At 42.8% G+C, this 24,072-nt stretch overlaps 1 protein-coding gene across 4 annotated transcripts in view; it reads left to right on the top strand.

Moving 5' to 3' along the window:
• Positions 1-24,072, top strand: part of MLLT10 (MLLT10 histone lysine methyltransferase DOT1L cofactor) — a 159,281-nt gene that overhangs the window by 86,500 nt on the left and 48,709 nt on the right. For all 4 annotated transcript variants that reach the window (XM_060248389.1, XM_060248388.1, XM_060248390.1 and 1 more), the window contains 2 exons: positions 9,738-9,993; positions 17,824-18,393. In XM_060248389.1, the coding sequence (XP_060104372.1) occupies positions 9,738-9,993; positions 17,824-18,393 (826 nt within the window). The remainder of the gene's footprint in view (positions 1-9,737; positions 9,994-17,823; positions 18,394-24,072) is intronic.

Raw genomic sequence — 24,072 nt, 5'->3', positions numbered from 1 at the left:
GTCAGGGAGTCCAGAAACCAAAGTCAAGCCGGAGTGGATGCTAGAAAGTCGGGGAGATGACTAGTTGCTTCCACAAAGCCTCCTCCCAAAACCTACAGCTATATAGCCCTCTGCTGGCTGTTGCCCATTTGGGCTAATTGCTGGCTCAGAGAGGCAGCCAGGATCCTGTTACAACTCAAGCATCCTTGCTCTTAGAAGGGCCAGAATCCTCTCAAAACTCAGGGCTCAGGGAGCGACTTGCTTGTGAGCGTGCCGCCCTCCTCCGATCCCTGAGGTCCTGACGGAGGCGGTCACGCACACGTGCCACCCGAGAGGGTGAGGCAGGGGGGCTGGGATCTTCTCCAGCAGGAGGCAGGGGCACTGGTGCAGGTAGCAGGGGCACAGTTTCTTCTGCAGGCTCCACTTCCTCTGCAGGGTCCCCAGCACCCATGACACTCAGTCCCTGGGGAGCCACTACCAGTTACAGGGGACAGTGCTGACCTTGATAAATTAGTGGTGTTGGGATTTTATCACATCTTAAGTTTACTCTTTGTGTGGTGAGGCTAGAGATGGAAAATTTCCAGAAATTTTAAAGCCTTGGAAATCCCCCAGCCCCCTTTTTCCCAGGTGAGGGGGAACACAGAAATGTTGTCAAATTGAATTACATGCCTAAATTACTTTGCTATCAAACCCAGTTTTATGTATTTAAGTAAATCCTTTATAATTTACCATATAAAATTATACATTTTTGTGGCATCTTTATGGAATTTAAAAGTATAAATGATTTGGTTTTATATAAGAAAAATGGCTAATATTTGCAAATGATTGCAAGCTGCTACACTAATTTTTTTCTGAGAGGTACACAAATAAGTTGAAATTAGAAAATTAATTCTTTAATAAGCAGAAAAAAGTGTATTATTTAAACATTCTCATATAGCCAGAACAGGTAGGACTACCACCATATTTGGATATAAAGTTAAATTTATATTAAAAACATTGAACTCCTTAATAATATATTATCGTTAAACAGATAATAGCATACTAATTGCTGCAAAAGTTGTTTACATTTAAATATATCCTTGGCAATCAATGTCTACAATATCACAGATGTTATCAATATACGTATCTAATTATAGCCAGATCTGTGGATGCTTAAATCCAGAGACTGGAGACGAGATAGATCTTTTGAGAAACTTCAGAAAAGACCCATATTTCCAGCAAAATCTGAGATAAAAAAAATAAATTGGGGACACCTCTTTTTGATGGGGGAATTAGCAAGAGGTAGTGCTAAGTAGAGCTATTTTTGGAGCAGGGAACTTTCCACCAATAATACGAAAGTCCAGTATCAGAAGGAAGATTCCAGAGTTAAAATATTTTACAATGTTAGTAGAAAAATATGTAAAAATACAATCACAGATAAAACAATCAGAATACACACACAATCAAAAGGCAAGGAAAATAGAGGTGAGAGATAGGGATATTTAGGGTTTGCTATAAAGGCAATACTACCTGTCCAGATGTGAAGATGTCCATTTAGAAATTAAAGATGGATATGTGCACAGGCATCATGCCACGTCTAAGAGGCCCTTAGATTAATGGGGGTGCAACCTATCTGTGTGCCCACACTGAATACTGTAGTGGGGTTTGCTCTCAGTTTATATAATGTTTGAAGGACCCCTTCCAGAGCTATGATGACTCTTAATGGTTGTTTGTTGGGTCTTTCCTGGGTACCTGAATGGATTCCCAGGTTGAGACAAAAGGTGAGAATGACTCTTGATAGGTGGTCAGGAAGAGCCATCATGATTTAATGTTTGGCAATAATTTAACATTGATACTCTGAGGAGAGGAAGCAGGAAGGAGAGGGCTGTGTAAATAGGTCTACACATTAACATAAGGTAAGACAAAATGGTGTCAGGAAGGAGTATTGGAGACAGGAGAGATTAGCCAGCAGTTGCTAGCCAGAGATTAATTAGACAAAATATACTGTAGCTGAGGACTCATTATGTCATACATTCCATCGCTGGTTGTGGGGTGGGGTGGGGGAGAAGAGACAGAGGATGCCTGTTTTGTAGCCTTTATGCTGAGGCCTTTTGGACAAGCCTGGGCAAGTCCTTTGGCCCTTTCAGCGAGTGCTCTCACTTGACTGGTTTTTCCTGGCAGGATCTCTGGTTAGGTCACATTATAGGGACCACATTGGGTCTTGGGGTGCTTCCTCCCTGTCAGGCAGCACCTCTGGTTACATTTCTAGCTGAGGTATGATTTTAATGCAAATTGGGCAACTAGTATCCTGTTTCTTTGGTTTGGTGTTCATCTCCTACATCACAGCAAAAGTTTGAAAAATGCACAAAAAGAATTGATGTTACGATGCCCTACTCACCCAAATAGTAAGTATTTTTAACAATACCAAGCTGATAGCTGAAAACATGCTCCCATTTTGTTTGTTGGTTTTATTATACTTATCCTGCCCTCCCCTCAGGGCGGCTAACAGCAATTAAAATAACAAAAAAATAAATAATTACAATAAATCGCAATCAAATCCCAAGAACATCTCAAACATATACAGTTTTAATCCCTAGATGGCATTATTATTAGTTCTTGATCAGCGCTCTTTACTATGCTCTTATTAGATGTTGTTTAGCGCATTTCAATTTTATTTGGATTGGGGTAGGGTATCAGTGCTGTGGGGTAGTGAGGTACTAGTCACTTTCATTAGATGTTAAAAGCCTGTTTAAACTTTTCCATTTTACAGACCCTGCAGAATTGTGGCAAGTCCTGCAGGGCTCTGATGTTTTCAGGGAGAGCATACCAGAGGTTAGGGGCTGCCACTGAAAAGGCTCTCGCTCTGGTGGTGGACGGCCAGACAGACATCCTTTGGTCCAGGGATCATCAAGAGATTTTGTGAAATTGATTGTAGTGCTCCCTGGGGCTCATATGGGGAAAGGCGGTTCCAGAGGTAAACAGGTCCCAGGCCATATAGGGCTTTAAAGGTCATAATCAGCACCTTGAAGCAAGTCCGGAACGTCACAGGCAACCAGTGCAATGTCTGCAGCACAGGTTGAATGTGCTCCCGTAAAGGTAGCACCAGTCATAGGCGTAAACTACGTGGGGGCTGGAGGGCTCGAGCACCCCCCAGAATCTCCCACCCGGGGCTCAGCCCCCGCCGGCAATCAGTACAGGACTTCAGGGCTTGGCAACCAAATAGTGACCAACTCCTTTGATGTTTTTTCCTCTAGGCTGCAAACAAAAAAGTCAGTGGTGTGATGTGATTTCCTACACCTTCTTACAAATGCTAATGAGCTAGTAGAGCAGGAGTAGAATAGATAAACATCCCCCCCACTATCTCTGGAGACAGGAAAAATAAGGGGTGGGTACTGGGGAAAGGAAAGGTCTTTTGCTGTTCGATCCATGGAGGAGGAACAGATCTGGCCAGCCTAGGGGGTTGAAGGAGAACGCTTGAAAGGTAATTCTGATCTGCAAATTTTTTTGCTGTACCTTTGGATTCTCTAAATTCATTATTAAGGTTTTGATATCCAGAACACATCAGGTGGGGTAGCCATGTCGATCAGAAGCAGCAGAACAAAGTTGGAGTCCGTGGTAGCTTTAAGATCAACCAAGTTTAATTCTAGGTATAAGCTTTCATGTGCATGCACACTGTTTTATTTAGATCTAGGTGGGTAGCTGTGTTGTTCTGAAGCAATAAAGTTTGACCAGTGGCACCTTTAAGACCAACAAAGTTTCATTCTAGCCTAGGTTTAAGCTTTTGTATACAAGCACACTTCATCAGATACAGGTGAAACAGAATTTAGAGTCAAAGTGCATAAGTACAAGAGTTGTACTTGAAAGGGCAGCTTCAGAGAGAGTTCTCTCAGCCCCACCCACCTCACAGGGTGTCCGTTGTGGGGGAAGAAGATAAAGGAGATTGTAAGCTACTCTGAGACTCTGATTCAGAAAGAAGGGCGGGTTATAAATCTACAGTCCTCCTCCTCCTCCTCCTCCTCCTCTTCCTCCTCATCTCAATTTATACCCCATCCAACCCTCCAGCAAAAAAAATCCATGCCTCATGTCAGAGAAATATTTGTGTCTGTGTGTAGCCAGCCCCGTAACCAGAAATTTTTGGGTGGGGGGGCCTAGGACATAAAATTTTGGGTGGTGGGGCTGTGGAGGCTTGGCTGCTTCTTCCAGCAGCCAGCCTCCGGGCCTCAGCTCTCTCTCTCTCATGCTCTTGGGGGTGGGAAGAAGAGCCTGGGGAGAGTGGTGGGGGCGAAAACGGGGCTGCGGGGAGAGTTTGGGAGACAGGGAAGAGCCTGGGGAGAGCAGTGGCGGCGAAAACGAGGCTGCGGGCAATGCGGGAAGAGCGGGAGAGGCAGGGAAGAGCTCGGGGAGAGTGGCAGCGGCGAAAACGGGGCTGTGGGAAGAACTTGGGAGCCAGGGAAGAGTTCGGAGAGAGCAGCGGCAGCAAAAACAGGGCTGCAGGGAGAGCGGGGGATGCAGAGAAGAGCGTGAGGAGAGCAGCGGCAGCAAAAATGGGGCTGCAGGGAGAGCGGGGGAGGCAGGAAAGAGCCTGGGGTGAGCGGCAATGGCAAAAACAGCGCTGCGGGGAGAGCGGGGGAGGCAGGGAAGAGCTTGGGGAGAGCGGTGGCGAAAATGGGGCAGGCAGGAACAGGGTGGGAAGAGCCCGGGGAGAGCGGTGACAGTGGCAAAAACGGGGCCACAGGGAGAGCAGTGGGGAAAGGAGGGGCCACAGAGGTGGAAGTGGTGGTTGGATGGAGGGGCTGTGCCCCCCGGGCCCCACCGTGGCTACAGGCCTGCGTCTAACCCCAGAAACTCTAGTGTCTGAAACAATATCAAAAGGTAAGAAGGCACTGTGAAGGGGCTATAGACACCACTTTGTTGGTGTTACAGATGCTTTTGTTGTTCAGTCTCACAGTCAAGTCTGACTCCTTGCGACCCCATGTACAAAGTCACGCCAGGCCCTCCTATCTTCCACCATCCTCCGAAGTCTGCTCAAATTCATGTTTGTTACATCAGTAACACTGTCCAGCCATCTCATCTTTTGTCGTCCCCTTCTTCTTTTGCCTTCTGTCTCCCCCAGCATCAGGATCTTCTCTAGTGAGTGCTCCCTTCTCATTTGGTGGCCAAAGTATTTGAGCTTCAGCTTCAGCATCTATCCTTCCAGAAAACAGTCAGGGTTGATTTCCCTCAGGACTGACTGATTTGATCTTCTTGCAGTCCAAGGCACTCGCAAGAGTCTTCTCCAGCACTACATCTCAAAAGCATCTATTCTTCTGCGCTCGGCCTTCCTTATGGTCCAGCTCTCACAGCCATACATTACTACTGGGAATACCATCGCTTTGATTATACGGACTTTTGTTGGCAGGGTGATGTCTCTACTTTTTATTATACTGCCCAGGTTTGCTATAGCTGTCCTCCCAAAGAGCAAATGTCTTTTATTTTCATGGCTACATTTACCATCTGCAGGGATCTTGGATTCCGGAAATGTGAAGTCTGTCACTACTTCCATGTCTTCCCCTTCTATTTGCCAAGGTGTGATGGAGCCAGATGCCATGATCTTAGATTTTTTTTTTATGTTGAGTTTCAAGCCTACTTTTGTGCTCTCTTCACCCTCAACAAGAGGTTCTTTAGGTCCTCCTCACTTTTTGCCATTAGAGTAATGTCATCTGCATATCTGAGGTGGTTGTTGTTTTTTCCCAGCAATCTTAATTGATGTGAACATATGAAACTGCCTTATACTGAATCAGCCCCTTGGTCCATCAAAGTCATTATTGTCTTCTCAGACTGGCAGTGGCTCTCCAGGGTCTAAAACTAAGGTTTTTCACACCTATTTGCCTGGACCCTTTTTTGGAGATGCCGGGGATTGAACCTGTGCTTCCCAAGCAGATGCTCTGCCACTGAGCCACCGTCCCTCCCCTTGTTCTATGCTTTTATGTTGTAAGCCGCCCTGAGCCTGCCTCGGTGGGAAGGGCGGAATATAAATCAAATAAATAAATTAAGAAATTCCAGTTTGTGCTTCATCCAGGCCAGCATTCCGCATGATGTACTCTTCATATAGATTAAATAAGCAGGGTAACAATATACGTCCTTGTCGAACTCCTTTTCCTATTCTAAACCAATCAGTTGTTCCATATCCCGTTCTGACAGTTGTTTCTTGATCCTTATACAGGTTTCTCAGGAGACACGCGAGGTGGTCCCATATCTTTAAGGACTTGCCACATTTGTTGTGATCCACACAATCAAAGGCTTTAACATAGTCAATGAAGCAGAAATAGACATTTTTCTGATACTCCCGTGCTTTCTCCATAATCCAGCGAATGTTGGCAATTTGATCTCTAGTTCCTCTACCTCTCCGAAACCCAGCTTGAACTTCTGGTAGTTCCCGATCGACATACTGCTGAACCCTAGCTTGTAGGATCTTTAACATGACCTTGCTGGCATGTGAAATGAGTGCAATGGTGCGATAGTTTGAACATTCCTTGGCACTACCCTTCTTTGGGATTGGAATATAAACTGATTGGATATAAATTTATATTCCAGTTCTTTGGGATTGGAATATAAATCCTGTGGCCACTGTTGTGCTTTCCAAATTTGTTGACATAATGTATGCATCACTTTAACAGCATCATGTTTTAGGACATTGAATAGTTAAAGGTGCTACTGGGCTCCAACTCAGTTCTCACATTTGTTGACTGCTTTATCTGTTGTGAAGAAAAATTCAACTGTAGAAGGAGGCTCTGGGCGACTGCCTGCCACCCTTGCTGTCTTCCCATCCACCCAAGTGAAGGCATTGAAACCCCCCCCCCCCCACCTCAAGGGGAGCTAATGTCTGCCATCTAGAGAACAGTTGTAAATCTGAGTGATCTCCAGTGCCTCCCTAGAGGGAAATGGCATTGTACCTGTCTGAGGTCCTATCCCTTCTCAGACTCCACCCTTTCCAGGCCCACCCCTAACCTGGAGTTGGCAACCCTATCTCCTTTCCTTTATCTGACCCTCTGACTTCAGCTTTCCATTACCTTTCCCCTCCCTGCAGCTTCTAAAGTGGGGGAGCCAAAGCAGTTTGCATCATTCTCCTCTCCCCCCATGTGATCTGAACAACAACCTGAGAGGCGGGTTAGGCTGAAAGTCTATGCCTGGTCCAAAATCACCCAGTCAGTTTCCACAGCAAGAACTTGGGTCTGGCAGATCCCACTCTGAAGCCCTAACTTGTATGTCCTCTGTATTGCTATGTTGCATACATATTGTACAAAGTTCAGAGTTAGTTAATACAATAACACTGTATTGCTATGTTGCATACATATTGCTATAGTATTAACTAACTCTGAACTTTGGACATTGCTCAGAAATTGAGCACCCAGAAACTGTTTTGTATTCTGCTCTGGGTCAGAGACCCATGAATTTATCAAACAAAGGTATCTGTGATGCCATAGTTTTGTCAATTACAGTACAATCATACTTTATTAATGAGGCAGAAACAAGACACCTGTAAGTAAAGTCCAGGGAAACTTATAAAATGTTCCCCTAAAGCTTTTTTGTATGGCCTTTTACTGTCAAATTTGTGACCATTGGTTTGTCCTATGTACATGATATGTATATTTGCAGATCTTAAAGTGACTATTCTAAAAGTGAATTTCAAAAACAGGACACAGCAAGAGACCTCTGAGATACTACTATAACCACTGCAAACTCCCACCTTTTCCTGGGTTTGGCCCAGTCCGTGGGCATTGTTGGGGGGGTGCTCCCTAAATTTATGGGGAGGGAGCTTCTCTATAAATTCATAGGTAGTGATAATTGAGGCTCCTCCCTGTGATGTCACTGGCTTCTCCCTATTATGTCACTGGATCAAATGCCTTTGGCTGGGACCCCAGCCCTCCCCCCCAGGGAAATTGAGAAATCTGCACCCCTGGCTCCAATAACAGCCTGGCTGCAGCGCTTTGCACCAGTTGCAGCCTCTGAGTTTGTGTCAAGGGCAGCCCCATGTAGAGGGCATTACAGTAGTCTGTTCTCGAGGTGACCATTGTGTGGATTAGTGTTGTTAAGTAGCTGTGCTCCAGGTATGGAGCCAATTGCCTTATCCGCCTTTTTGTTCAAAACTTCCTTAAACTGTTGTACAGAAAGAACTCTTCATCAGGTAGCAACTGTGGATCATATCAGATCAGATTTATCATGATATTAATATGTTGTGCTTTTTATTGCAGACACAGCATATATTTATTTATTCAGAGGAAGTCAGGACACCTGGCCATTAGGTGAATGGAAAACCTCTGCAAACATTTCATATCCCATTTAGCTAGAGCACATGTGCCACTGGGCCGTGGATGGTAGTAGAATGGGGCTCTATTATTGCAGAGGAGGGGAATCTAAGAAAACTGTGTCTGTTATAGACTAAACTAAAAGTAATTTTTATGGTATTTGGATAAAACTTTACTTTAAAGGATTATAGTTCAAATACCAACATGAAATCATTTTGGGGTATAACTGTGGTGAGATGAAGAACTTTAGCAAATATTCAAATATGTAATAATATCCACACATTCAATGTTTTTTTGAAGTGTGGCTTTAATCCTGGCAAGTAAATGTTCTTAGTAAATTGGGGATGGGGGGTGGGGGGGTCCATATATAGCAAATTAGTGAATTGTTTAAGATTGATGAGAATTAAAATATTTAAAATGGTGTGTATGTTTTTGATATCTGTCACATGCATGTATGTTTGTAGATTTAAAGCCACATAAACTAATTTGATAAACTAAGCCATTATATTACATGTTACAAAAATATAGGGTTGCCAAGTCTAAATCAGAAAATACCTGAAGACTTTGTGGGTGGAGCCAGAAGACTTTCCCATTCCCTAAAATAATTAAAAATACAGCAGTGCAGTTTCCCTGAATACAGTCATTTCCTCATTCCTCAGCACTTCTACTATCTCTCTCATACACACTCACACAGACTCACACAGCAGCCAAAGTAAACACAGTTTGGAAGCACATGTTGTGGTTTCACTGGGGCAATTTACTCACCATGGGAGCTGTTGACTGCTCTATACTCAACCCAGTTCACCAGAGGTTGCTATTTTAGTGTGCAGGCGACTTAAGGGAAAGCAAATGGAGCTTCTGGGCTCCTTCCCTTCCAACAGGCTCTTTGTTCTGCAGGCTCGCCCTGCCTCCATTCAGCCTGACTCTTAAAGGTGCACACACACCTTTCTAGAAGCAACTGTTCTCAGTGTCTTCTTAAGCCGTCCAGGGTTTGAAGGCACATGGAGGCTGTTAGGGTGGGGTTTGCCCCCATCAGCCATCTGACTGGGGGTGGGAAGGACCCTGCAAAAGCGGGCAAACCTCCGCTGGGACCTGGGGATTGGCAAGTCTACAAAAATAACTTTTTCGGTAGGGCCTAGTGTTTGACTGACAGTGTTACTTTTTACTAAATATAAGTATTTTTTTTAGTAAAAATAGTATGTCAGTATGTGCACTTCCACTAATTGCTGCAATCTGATGCTAGCAAAATTGACAGCTGGTGTCTTGTTGATGTATTACTAAACGTGTTCTTTGTACTCCCCTATTAGTTTAAATTAAGAACTCGTTAAGTGTCTAATTCTTTTAAGTGGGAATGTTATTGGGCTTGGCTTTTTGTTCAAGTTTTTAAATGTTAAGATACTTCCATGTTTCTGAGTTGTGTTCTTTGGAGTTCAGTTAATTTTTTGTGGTCTAACTTTTTAAAAAAACCTTTTTTCTTTGTTTCAAAACTGATAGACTTACACAAGCACTACCAACAATTCTATGACAGGCTCCTTGAAGAGACTTGAAGATACCACAGCTCGCTTTACAAATGCAAATTTCCAGGAAGTTTCTGCACATACTTCAAGTGGCAAAGATGTTTCTGAGGCCAGAGGTTCAGAGAGCAAAGGGAAGAAGTCAGCAGGTCATAATTCAGGTCAGAGGGGAAGAAAGCCTGGTGCTGGAAGGACTCCTGGAGCTCCGGTGTCAACAGCTTGTAGTTTTCAACAAGGTATTATTCAAGAATACTATATTACTTCCATGTTTATCTACTGTCACATAGGTTAAAACCGTTTAAAATACTCTTCATATTTTATGCTTGAATAATTAAGTAGCTGCATCTTTTTATTTATTTCAGAGAGAATGTTTTTGAATTGCTAATGAATCAAGAGGGAAACAGATGCATGTATTCTTTAAAACAATTTTTGAGGAAGAACTTGCTTATAGATACAGTTGTAGTAACACAAGTGGTGTCCAGAAAATTAAATTTAGTTTCTGGTTTTTAGCAATGTTTGCATATCTATAAAATATAATTTTCTGAGGCTAGGAATATGGTTCTTCATTCTGGTAAAGAAAGGCAAAGGACATTATTTTCACCTGGTCTTGATTATATGTTGATTTGGTTTGAAATTTGTCCTAGCACTTCTTTTATTTTGGCTAATCAGCTTGTATTGTCTAATCATGAATAGCGTACGAACCACAACTATTGAAATGTTGCTTACTTGATATTACACATCTAATATCCATATTTCTTTTGTTATATGAAATTCTGGTTCAATCATTACATTTCTGTTCTTCAAACCATAATTTGAAAAATTGGTAATGCAGTTGCAGCCTTCTAGCTTCTGTTTCCCAATGCCACATACCAATAATTTCCTTCATTTCTATATTTTCTAGAGCCTCCATTTGGCATGATATCTAAATCCACTAAGTTGATCAGTACTATCCTCTGGACCATAATTTGATGTAATTTGGAGGTTAGCACTAACCGTAGAATCTTTGAAATGGAGGAAGTAATCAAGAGGGTAGGATGGCATCCACATGCCCACAGCACATGCCTAATCCTCGCTGGCCCATTGTCCAAACCAGGGATCCCTAGTCTTTTTGAGCAAACAGAAAGCTTTGAGATTCTGACAAAGTGTGGTGGCTGAACCACAAAATGGCTAAAAGAGGAGATGTAGCCAGCCATACTGTGGCTGCCACAGCTTACCTTCTATCACACAGTTGACCCTTATGCCGTGGTGAAAGCTGCATAAGTTAATTAACAAAGGAAACTGTGTTCTATGGTACACTACACTTAAAGTATGCAAACGCTACAATAAAAATTTTGCAAAAAATATAATTAAACAAATAACAAATAAATACAAAAGTTCCAAATGCTCAACTTTATAGAAGCAATGTCTTTGAAGTAACAGCAAAGTAGTCTTCCTCAAGATTATTAACAGTGTCTTCAAAGTAAGTAGAAATCCTTGTAGAACTAATAAGGTGTATTGAAGCCTCCAGATATGAACATAACACCCACACAATGCGATTTCTGGATGTTTAGCACTTTTCAGAACATAGCCCTTCATCAGCTCAGTCTTATTCCACTCAAGGGCAATTCTCTTAATTCAATTTACAACATTCATGCAATAAATTTCCTTTTCGGGATCCCTATTGCAGCATCTCTTAGCCATACAGCTTTACATAATTCAAGGCCCCGGTAATGTTCCTCTTGGTGGTGGAAGCTGCAACAATATTTTTTGAAAATCTGCATAGCTAATCAAATTGGTAGTAGGCAATTAGAAGCCTTGCTGAAAAAAAAGTCCCCAGTGACCATGCCCACTTTCTAAAGACACTTGATAAACTCCAGGAAAGCTGCCAGTGGGTGCCATGGTGTCCATGGGCTCCATGTTGTGTACCTCTGGTCTAAACTGACTAAATGTCAGCTACAGGTTGTATGCAGCAGAATACAATCAGTAGGCGTTTGGCATAGTTCTTGCCTAAAGGATTTATTTTCTTTCGTTTGCTGGTTATTAAGTTTGTAATGTTTGATTATGCATTCAGCCCCTTAATCAAATTCCTACAGGCCAAATGTTGAATGATGAATATATAAGAACATAAGAGAAGCCATGTTGGATCAAGCTTGTGGCCCATCCAGTCCGACACTCAGTGCCCCCTCTCTCGGCTTGGCTTCGCGAACGAAGATTTAAGAAGGGTGCAATAGTCCACGTTTGCTGCAGGCTCGCTGGTGGCTGACAAGACCAATGTGGGACAGGCAGGTCCGGCCACAGCGGCTGCAGGGAAAAGTCTGATTTAGGGTTGGTCCTGTAGCAGTGCGATTCTTCCTCAATCTCCTTTTGTCCTCAAGACCAGCTATGCGTGCGTTCTCAAAGGAAGAGACAGCCTGGTGGATGGTGTGCCTCCATGCTTTGCGATCTGAGGCTAGGTCAGACCACTGGTGATGGTTGATGTGACAGGTGCTAAGGGATTTCTTCAAGGAGTCCTTGTACCTCTTCTTTGGTGCCCCTCTATTTCGATGGCCGGTGGAGAGTTCGCCATACAGGGCAATCTTGGGAAGGCGGTGGTTTTCCATCCTAGAAATATGCCCTGCCCAGCGCAGCTGCGTCTTCAACAGCAGTGCCTCGATGCTGGTAACCTCAGCCCGCTTGAGGACTTCAGTGTTGGTCACAAAGTCACTCCAGTGGATGTTGAGGATGGTGCGAAGGCAGCGCTGATGAAAGCGCTCAAGGAGTCGCAGGTGATGACGGTATAAAACCCACGATTCGGAGCCATAGATGAGGGTTGTCATCACAACCGCTTTGTAAACATTGATCTTTGTGCCTTTTTTCAGATGCTTGTTGCTCCACACTCTTTTGTGCAGTCGGCCAAATGCACGGTTTGCCTTTGCCAGCCTGTTGTCAATCTCCTTGTCGATCTTGGCATCTGAGGAGATGATGCACCCCAGGTAGCTGAACTGCTGGACTGTCTTCAGAACTGATTCACCCACAGTGATGCAGGGAGGGTGATAATCTTCCTGGGGTGCAGGCTGGTGGAGAACTTCTGTCTTCTTCAGACTAACTTCTAGGCCGAATAGCTTGGCAGCCTCTGCAAAGCAGGACGTCATATGCTGCAGAGCTGATACCGAGTGGGAGACGAGTGCAGCATCATCAGCAAACAGTAGCTCTCGGATGAGTTTTTCCGTTGTCTTGGAGTGTGCCTTTAGTCGCCTCAGGTTGAACAGGCTGCCATCGGTGCGATAGCGGATGTAGACACCATCGTCCTCATCTAGATCTACTGCGGCTCTTTGAAGCATCATGCTAAAGAAGATCGTAAAGAGAGTTGGCGCGAGAACGCAGCCTTGCTTTACACCTGTGCCTATTGGGAAGGGCTCCGAGAGGTCGTTGCAGTGTCTGACTTGGCCTCGCTGGTCTTCGTGTAGCTGGATGATCATGCTGAGGAACCTTGGGGGACATCCTAAACGTTCCAAGATTTGCCACAGGCCTTTCCTGCTAACGGTATCGAAAGCTTTGGTAAGGTCGACAAAAGTCACATACAGAGCCTTGTTCTGTTCCCTGCATTTCTCTTGGAGCTGCCTGAGAACAAATACCATGTCGGTGGTGCTCCTGTTAGCTCTGAAGCCGCACTGGCTCTCTGGGAGGAGTTCTTCTGCAATGGTGGGCACCAGTCTGTTCAGGAGTATTCTGGCAAGGATTTTGCCTGCGATGGAGAGCAGGGTTATCCCCCGGTAGTTGGAGCAGTCTGACTTTTCCCCTTTGTTCTTGTATAGGGTGATGATGATTGCATCACGAAAGTCCTGTGGTAATTTGCCTTGTTCCCAGCAGGTGACAAGTACTTTGTGAAGTGAGCTATGTAGTACTGTGCCCCCATGCTTCCAGATCTCTGGTGGAATTCCATCAACTCCTGCTGCCTTGCCACTTTTCAGTTGCTTGATGGCTTTAACAGTCTCTTCTAGGGTGGGGATCTCATCCAACTCTGTTTTCACCGGTTGAAGTGGGGTGAGGTGGATTGCTGAATCTTGAACTACGCGGTTGGCACTGAAGAGAACCTGAAAATACTCCGACCACCGGTTCAATATGGATGCCTTGTCTGTGAGGAGCACTTGGCCGTCTGCACTATGCAAGGGACTCTGAGCCTGATATGATGGACCATATACTGCCTTCAGGCTTCGTAGAACCCTCTTAAATCACCAGTGTCTGCACACAGCTGGGTTCTCTCTGCAAGCTTGGTCCACCACTCGTTCTGAATGTCTCGAAGCTTGCGCTGGAGGTTGCTACATGCAGCGCGAAAGGTTGCTTTTTTCCCAGGACAGGAGGGCTGAGCAAGATGTGCTTGGTAGGCAGATCTCTTTTTTGCCAGTAATTCTTGGATCTCTTGATTGTTCTCATCAAACCAGTCCTTGTTCTTCCTTGTGGAGAACCCGAGGACTTCTTCAGAGATCTGCAGAATGGTAGTTTTTAGGTGTTCCCAGAGTGCTTCTGGAGAAGGGTCTGTGGGGCAACTGAGGTCCTCAATTCTTGACTGGAGTTTTGCCTGGAAGGCAGCTTTAACTTCGGCTGACTGGAGGCTGCCAACCTGAAACTTCCTCCGAGGGATACCTCCTCTCCTGGGTGTGGGTTTAAAGTGAAGACGGAGATTGCAGCGTACAAGACGATGATCCGTATGACATTCTGCGCTGGGCATTACTCGGGTGTGTAAGACATCTCGAAGGTCTCTCTGGTGCACCAGAATGTAGTCGATAAGGTGCCAATGCTTGGACCGTGGGTGCATCCAGGTTGTCTTCAGACTGTTCTTCTGCTGGAAGATAGTGTTGGTGATGGTGAGCTGGTGCTCCATGCAGAATTCTAGCAGGAGGCGCCCGTTGTCATTGCAGTTGCCAATGCCGTGTTTGCCAAGTACTCCTTTCCAGGCTTCCGAGTCTTTACCTACTCTGGCATTGAAGTCGCCAAGGATGATCACCTTGTCCTCTGTAGGGGTCTTCCGTACGAGGTTGCGTAGATCAGCATAGAACTTGTTCCTTTCTGCAGGATCTGCTTGGAGGGTTGGGGCATACACACTGAAGAGTGTTGCATGCTGCTTGTTTTGAAGTGGGAGGCGCATGGACATGATGCGATCTGAGTGACCTGTTGGAAGGTTTTCGAGTTTGGAGGCAATGGAGTTCCTGACCATGAAGCCAACGCCAGAAAGGCGGCTCTCAGCCTTTGACTTACCCGACCAGTAGAGGGTATAGCCAGCACCGTGTTCTTGAAGACTATCTTCCTCAGGGAAACGGACCTCGCTGAGAGCTGCTATGTCGATATTCAACCTGAGAAGTTCGTGGGCAACTAGAGCAGAGCGTCGTTCAGGGCGACCACTGCCTACTGTGTCAAGCATGGTTCTGATGTTCCAACACGCAAGCTTTAGTCTTTGCACACTTTGTGAGGCAGGTGCATGCCTTTTCAGTGCCACATGGTGACCAAAAACCAAGCGCCGTCAGGAGGTCCACCAGCAGGGACAAACTCCAGAAGCCTTTCTGCTGTTGCCTCCCAAGTACCAAGAATACAGAGCATCACCACCCCAGACATAGTGTTCTGTCTGTAGCTTACAGCTCCATATGTTTGTCTAATCCCCACTTGAAGTTGTCTGTGCTTGTAGCTGCAGTTAATTCCATAAGTTAATTACTCTTTGGGTGAAGAAGTACTTCCTTTTATCTGTTACCTAGGGGAGGGACAGTGGCTCAGTGGTAGAGCATCTGCTTGGTAAGCAAAAGGTCCCAGGTTCAATCCCTGGCATCACCAACTAAAAGGGGTCCAGGCAAATAGGTGTGAAAAACCTTAGCTTAAGACCCTGGAGAGCTGCTGCCAATCTGAATAGACAGTACTGACTTCGATGGACCAAGGGTCTAATGCAGCTTCATATGTTCATACGTTCAAGACCTACTGCTCATTGAGTGTCCATAAGTTCTTGTATTGTGAGAAAAGGAGAAAAGTACTTCTTTCTCTACCTTCTTTATCCCATGTATAATTTTGTAAACCTCTTTAATGTCACCCCTCAATTGAGGTGTGGTGATCAGAACTGTACACACATCTGTGGTATGTTACTCATATATCTTTATGACTTTAAAAGAAGATTAGACAAACTTCAGGGATGAAAAATAGAGTTTTCATGTCTTTTTAACCAACCTTTCTCCAAGCAGAGACTATAGGCTGCTTCTTCCCAGAGATAGGTTTGCAGCAGATCACTGCCTGTAAACATTTCTATTGGGGTCTTCAAGGGATCTAATCTGATTTTTATATATACAAAATGAAAACAAAATGTCCAGCAAACAACTGGAATACAGTTGAATCGATGTTTCTGTTCTTGAAATCTGAATTTTAATCTCTTACTTTGCTGCAGATTGTAGTGGTATTGTTTTCTTGCTGATGCTCCCTGGTTTTGGCTTCTTTCTGCCACATTCCTGGAAGAGAGAGTGAAATGTCTCACCTCTACTCTTCTTGCTCTGACTTAGCCACTGTGATCCATGCAATGGTCACCTCCAGATTGGACTATGGTAACGTACTTTTCATGGGATACCCCTGAGTCTGACCCAGAAGCTCCAGCTGATCCAGAATGAAATTGCTGAGCAGACAGGTTAAAGCGGATAAAAGGAAGTACTTCTTCACCCAAAGGGTGATTAACATGTGGAATTCACTGCCACAGGAGGTGGTGGCGGCCACAAGCATAGCCACCTTCAAGAGGGGGTTAGATAAAAATATGGAGCAGAGGTCCATCAGTGGCTATTAGCCACAGTGTGTGTGTGTGTGTGTATAATTTTTTTGGCCACTGTGTGACACAGAGTGTTGGACTGGATGGGCCATTGGCCTGATCTAACATGACTTCTCTTATGTTCTTAATGCAGCAGCGTGTGTCCTCAAGGGGACCATCTGTGCTCTGCAGGTCTTAATGTAGTTCCACAGGGCTTGCAAGGCAAAAATGTTCTGTGACGTGTTTGGTTGAAGGCAACAATAGTTTTCTTTCTGTCTGGCACTCCTGCTTTTCTTGCCTCTCCTACACCCCCCCCCATTAGGCAATGACCTACCTGGCAGCTTTACTGTCATCTGATTGGTATTGTTATTTTTTGTGATTTTAACCTTTTATGAGTATTTTTATGTACACTGTCCTGAGCCCTGGAAATGGAAGGAAAGGTATAGCAGAACACTTCTCTTAAGAGACCTGGTTCTGTCTATGTGCCACTCGATGCCAACTGCTATTCTTCCATTATGAGGAACGTCTGTCTTTTTCCTTTTTTCTCTTTTGCCAGTGTTCCTCTGTGCAGCTATTAAAATAGAAATTAAAAGTGTTCGTCAGTGAATGGAGTCTGAATATCTGACCCCATACACATCCCAAACTTCTCTTGTGATTTTGGTGGAGTGATTCATAAATGTTGATATTCAGATCATTTGAAAAAGGTTGTGAAAACAATTTTAAAAAGTTGTGAAAACTGGATTTGTGTAATATACTGTAGAACTCCATTTTAAAAAGTTGTTAAATTTTCAGTTCTGAGAATATAACTTTCTTGAAGTAGTTTTACTGTGATTGATAGTGCTGTCAGTAAGCCTATTAATAAGAAAAGAATTATGGGAAATATTTAATTTAAATATTTTATGAAAAAGAAGCATTCTGTTGGATTTTGTTTCCTTGTCTGAATTGCATAGAAGCCACTTATGTTTTTGTTTCTGATAACTGTGCTATCTTGAAAGAGCTAGAGGATGCAGTTGGGACACTGCCTGTTCACACTTTCTCAGAGCATTTCTAACCAAACTCTTTTGTAACTTTACTGCTCTAGGGATGTAGTGGTTGAGATTATAATGTGAAGGTTTTTCATTGGCAGACTGCGTAGAATACAAGAAGTAACAGTGCTCTGTCATGTAGTATTGGGTTCAGTCAAAATTGTTGTAAAATTACATAAATGTAGTAATTAAAGCACTGTTCAAAATGCCATTTTATTGACATCAAAATTTCCATTTTGCAGTACTCTTCTTTCAGCTGTACTAAAATACTACAGCATTTTATTTTGAACAAGCTGTTTCTTTTTTCTTCCTAGGCAGTTTTTTGGGAACTCCAAGCAGTATAAAGTCATCCTCTGGAAGTTCAGTTCAATCTCCCCAGGATTTCTTAAGTTTTACAGACTCGGATCTACGTAATGACAGCTATACTCATTCCCAGCAGACATTGTCAACCAAAGATATACATAAAGGAGAGACTGGAGGCCAGGAAGGGGGTGTGAATTGTTTTACTTCCTTAATTGGTCTCCCTTCAACCTCAGCTGTTGCCTCCCAGTCTAATATTTTTGACAGCTCACCTGGAGAGTTGGGTAATTCAAGCCTTACATCAACAGGATACAAGCGTGTTCAATCTTCCGGGATAGATGATGAGACTGTAAAGGAAAAGAAACGGAAAGGAAATAAGCAGTGTAAACATGGGCCTGGTAGGCCCAAAGGAAATAAAAGTCAGGAGAATATTTCCCATCTATCGGTTTGTTCTGCTTCCCCAACGTCATCTGTGGCTTCTGCTGCTGGAAGTGTAACAAGCTCAAATCTACAAAAATCTCCAACTTTGCTCAGAAATGGAAGTCTACAAAGTCTTAGTGTTGGTTCTTCTCCTGTTGGTTCTGGTAGGCATTTGAATTATTTCAGAAAATACAGTTTTGGTATATAGCTTTACTATATGGTTTAATAATACTACTTTGAATTTTGCCATCACTGGTTGCTCATTGAGCATCAGCTTACCTAAAAACTGAAGAATTAGAATATTTTTGCAAATAGTTTTAAAACAAATGGATGATAAGGAGTTTCCTTTTTTGTCTTTGTCATTCAGTCAGTGAATTATATTCCTTTGTTACAGGGTGGGGCTGGGCGTTTGTTGTAACCATGAAACTAATAAGGGGGCAGTTGATACTTTCTACAAATGAGTGCAGAATTGTACCTTTGGTTAAATCTAAATTTCAAGTCAGTCAAATTGTGCAATTTCATACCCATTATACACACTGTCCACATGTTTGAACTGTCAACTAAGTCTGAGAATTACTTGACTGCATTAATCCCTGTAAATGGCTGGCTCCAATACATACAGGCAGATTTTCACAATTGTGCCAGCCATAGTTGCAATGGTGGGTTGTACAAAATCCCAAAGGAACACCAGAAAAACGGTTATTAAAAAGCGATTTGTAGAGTGACCTCTCCAAATGCTGACAGTGAAAAAACAAAAAATTACAAATTACAAATAAATAAAATAAATAAAAACCAGAGTTTGCGTGGCTGCAGTAATTCCAAGTGGTGCCAAATGTTAAAGCAGCAGCCACCACCTAGGAGGTGGAACAGGAGGTGAACTGGAAGTGATGGGGCAGGGGGGAGTTCAAGCCAACCATAAGAAGGGTGAAATCACAGCTGGCAACAATAGGGGGAGGGGATTTCCCCTCTCCTTTGGGGAGGTTCCCCTCTTGTTTTGCATAAACACTTTCAAATAATATTGTGGAAGAATTTTTTGATTTATTGTGATTAACATGATATTTTCAATGTTGTTTGGAAAATCTGTTGAAGAAATCCATTCTAAATGAAAGCTGATCAAGCAATCTTTGTATGTCAGCAAAAGTGCAAACAACTTGTGGGATGTATGTCACTTTAAGTCTCTTGTGTGAGTTGCAGTAGAGGAGGAGCCCAGAAGTGGTGTTGGAATTGTGATAGATCTTATGATTACTGGGGGGGCGGGGTGGTTCATATAGTTAATCATGTTGACAGAATTTGTGATCCCAGATTATACTGGATTCTATGTTTTATATGCCATAGTGTAACCTTAACATAAGGTTACCATGTTATCTGTAGACCTCTAAAGTGAAAACATGTAAACAACATAAATTATATTCTTGTTGAAATCACACATTGCACATACATCACACATTCAAGTAGCTTGTTTTTAAACCATCATTAAACCATACTTTTCAGTTATTAAGACTGGGTACTGCAGTATTATTCATCATAAGTTAAAGGCTCCCCCTTTTTTACAAAGACATTTGCTCTCATTGCATATTTACATATGCAGTCTCATGCTTCTTGGAGAGTATGTGAATTAAACACCAGTGAAGGTTTCTTGTCCCTATTTCACACCCAGTAGTAATGGATCACAGTAGGGGAAGTAGCTGTCATTCACTAAGCCTAAGAGGGGCCACATTTTGGTCTCTGTGTTCTTTGGGGTTTTTTTGCCAAGTGCCTGTAATCTTCATTTGTACTATATGGTTATTGGTTTTCTGAGTCATCTTTGGATATATAGTATTCTTAGTTGCAGCTGGCAGATTAAGTGAGGCATGTTCTGTTCAATTTCTGGGGATTTCAAGACAGTACGTATTTTAATTAAAACTGATTTTAAGACCTATTGGAATTCTAAAAATGTTCAAATTACAAAGGACACTGTTTAGACAGAATCATAGCATTTAGTGTGTAATATGTGAGAGACCTGTGTGGCACAGGATAGGATTTGTGTAATTTTCTCGTTACTTTTTGTCCGTGGTTTGATTTTTTTACTGTTGAAATCTTGTCTATTATTTAATGTCTTTATACCACCCAAAGTTCTCAAGGTGATTTACAATGAAACACAACAACTGTGAATGCAATATAAAAAGTTGAACATCAATATAATCACTGCAATAATTAAAATACCAAAAGCTTTCCATCATGATAAAACAAAGTGTCTAGTAGCATTCTCCCACTGCAGTTTAAGCAAGTCAATAGAGCAGGTATGGGAAAAAAACCCTCCCCCGCCCACTCCACCTTCCCCCCCCCCCCTTTATCTACTGCTGTAAGTCCTGAAAACAACAGCAAATGTAGTCTCAAGCAGCCATCTACCTCACTTCTGAGGCAGGGAGACAACAGAGAAAAGTCTTACAATAGCTGGAAAGGTATGTGTGCAATGAAGCAGTATTTTTAGATACCTTGGTCCTAGATCATTTTTAAGTTCAGTTCCCTGAACAAATAACTTTATTTTGTCCAGAAATGTGTTCCTCCAAAGGATTTCAGTTTGCATAATTGCTACAGCATTCTTAACCAACTGTAGTTTCCTTTAAAGGTCGCCCCCTGCAAAGTAATCTAACTGGGATGTAATCAGAGTACAGATAACTATGGCCTGATTTTGCTTTTCTAGGAAGGGGTACAGCTGATGACCTAACTGACACCAAGACCTGTCCCTTATCTACAGGAATGGTTCCAGGTTGCAGATGTGCTCTCTCTCATAGGGAATGCAGTCTCATCCGGGACTGGATAACATTTAAGTCCTTGGTTAGCTTTGTCATCTTTTGACAGCACCTCACTTTAATCTGGACTAAGATTCAGTTTGACACTCATCTGGCCCAGTCTATTATTGCTGCCAAGCACATGTTTACTCAAATAAGACCTTCAAGTCCACTTCTTGTCAGATCAGACAGTGCTAGTCTAGATGAAACAGAAGTCTGATGCACATGTGAGGTTCTCTAGCTTTTGTTTTTAACTTGCAGAAAAGTAGACTTGGCAGGCTGTGATTCCAAGTGGAAGAATAGGGAGCAGAGACTGTTTACCCCTCTCTGGGCCTTTTATTCACCCAGAGTTGCCTATGTGTTACTTGTATGCTAGGAAAAAGCTGCTAAAAACTTATAAGGAAAAGGTTTAAGCACCTTCTGCTCCTCTTCTGTTCCAATTGCTGCCTTTTCAATCAAAATAATAATATTATTATTTTAAAATTTAAAACATTTGTTAGTGACCTTTCTGCCTTCTGGAACTCCAGGCAGCTTACGATATAAAAATGTTAGTAAGTGGTATATATATTGTTTAGTCTGGTTCCCATTATGCTTGTTGTGGCACAAAGGCAGCAGAAGAGGTCCCATTTACATTATGAAAGGCAGCAACTGCTCCAGGATAGGGTGGGGCACCTCATGAGAAGACAGTAGCAGCTCTATGCAAACCCAGCTGGAGTTGGGCAAGGTGAGGAAGGAGTTAAGAGATCAGCAAAGCTCCGCAAAAGAAAGGGTGGTTCTGGACTTGCCCAGTATGGACAGAGTTTTGGGGATAAAAAGGGCAATCTCAGAAAAGACAGAGGAGGTCAGGAATGCAAGCTTGCCCAGGGGATGCAAAGAAAGAAGGAAAAAAGAGGAGCCTAAAGGAGGAGCTAGGGCCTGAAACAAAATAAGGCTACCAAAGTGGAACAGGCCTGGTGGAACTGACCCAAGGCAGAAGCACAGCACAGCCACCTGAGGTTTGAAGGGGCAGGTGAAGGGAATTGCACTAAAAATAAGCCTATGTGGACTCTACTGCATCCAATAAAGAGACAATTAAGGAACACTATTGCATCTGGTGAGTCTCTGCTAGTTATGGAAGTCAGTTATGATGTCCTGCTGCCCCCTCCCACGGAGGCACAGTTGTGCACAAACTTTATTGCCAGTTATTTTATTATTTTTTTTTAAATTGTGTGTATACATGAGTATGTATATACTTGGGTTTCTGTTTTTGAGCTCATTACTGATTGATACACATCTTGTGTGATCCCTATGCTTGTGATTTGATGTGGGCCAGGTTAGAGAAGATAATATAATTCTACCATTATCTGTGGATAGTATCTTGGTTCATGAGTGAATATAGAAAACATCAAGGATTTTTTGTAGAAAAGTCCAGCAGGAACTCATTTGCATATCAGGCCACCCCCCATGTTACCATTGTTGCACACAGGGTTTTTTTTTTTAAAGAAAAGGCCCAGTGGGAACTCATTTGCATATTAGGCCACACCCCTGACACCAAGTCAGCAGGAACTGTGTACCTGTGCATTGCTGCTCCCCCCTCCCCCCCCCCAGAAAACAGTGAAAATGAAATAAGTGATAACTAGGAAAACAATAATGTAAAGAGAAGTTCTATACATTTTTGGCAACTGAAAATTTGAACAGAGAAATTACATTTTCAGAGACCCATGATATAATCTAATGGGGGGGAAGCAGTAGAAAGTAGTAGCTATTTGAATCCCCCTCCAGGCTTCTGAGTAAGCACATATTTTGTAAATGGGAAACAACTATACTATTTATTTTAGGAGAACAGTTTCCTTTGCTCTGAGATGAAGGCAATCTGTCAATAGCATTGTGTTGTGATTCTTAGCAGACTCTGTGTTTCCTGGATGTGCTGTTTCTTCCTTAAAATGCTAACTGCTTCCCTGATAATTTTAAAGGAATGATTTAAATATCCTGTGTCTTTGTGTGCTTCTGAACTTTATATCTCAAATCTATTTTTGTTTTCTTATTCTCACCTTTTAACTTCTGCAGTATTTCTGCACAGAAATGGTTTTAGAATGCCATTATTGGCTGTTCTTGCTTAAGAGACCTTAAACACAGAAAGAATTCTTTATGTGGAAAATATTTAGGTAGATATATCAACTTCTGTGCATAAAGGAAATACATTTTAGTAATGTGATAAATATGCAGATAATATTTTATATCACACTATTATTTTACTGGCATTTAATATATTTGTGTTACCAAAATAGTCAAATAAATACCAATATAACTTCTTACATCAAAATATAGTGCAAATATAAAACTTGTGTTGTATCCCCACTATGTTAATTAAGAGAACCTCTTCATGTGCTTAGGTGTTCCTTAGTGACATTGTCAAAAGAAATAGTACTGTATGTATATGTATAATATAGTATGGTCATCATGTTCAGGAAAATAAACATTTGTAAAGTAGGAAGACAGTTGATTATTTAATTTATTCACAGCACTATTAGTAGCTAATATAGATTAGGGATGGATACAAACCAGGAAAATGGTGGTTTGTGTTGGTTCATGGCTCATTTGATTGCATGAACCTTGAACCCATGCAACCTTACACAAACCACCATTTTCCCAAACCAGTTCATAGTTGGTTTGGTTTGGGAGGTGGTAGAACAGCCTCCTTTTGAGTTAGAGACACCAAAACACACTGAGTCTTCAACAGGCCCTCTTCCACCTGCTCTCCAAGTTTGGTGAAGACTGAATTGGTAATGTCCAAATTATAGTCCCCAAAGCAGGTACCCCCAGGAAAGCTCAGCTATAGCTTAAGGTTTGGTCCGTGAAACCACAGCAAGGCACAAGTTCACAGCTGGGAGAAGTTTTTTTTTTAAAAAGGACAGCTCTCCTGGATCAAACCAGTGGTCCAGCATGCTGTCTCTCACAGTGACCAACCAATTATTCTGGAAGGCCAAAAAGGTACAGAAGCCAAGGCCTTCCCACACCGCTGTCTTCTAGCACTGGTATTCAGAGGTTCCCTTGAGTTACCAAACTACTGATGGACCTATTCTTCATGAATGT

Source organism: Heteronotia binoei, chromosome 10 (assembly GCF_032191835.1).
Source record: "Heteronotia binoei isolate CCM8104 ecotype False Entrance Well chromosome 10, APGP_CSIRO_Hbin_v1, whole genome shotgun sequence".
Lineage (NCBI taxonomy): Eukaryota > Metazoa > Chordata > Lepidosauria > Squamata > Gekkonidae > Heteronotia > Heteronotia binoei.
Note: the sequence above shows the minus strand (reverse complement) of the source record. Positions and strands in the feature narration are given on the sequence as shown.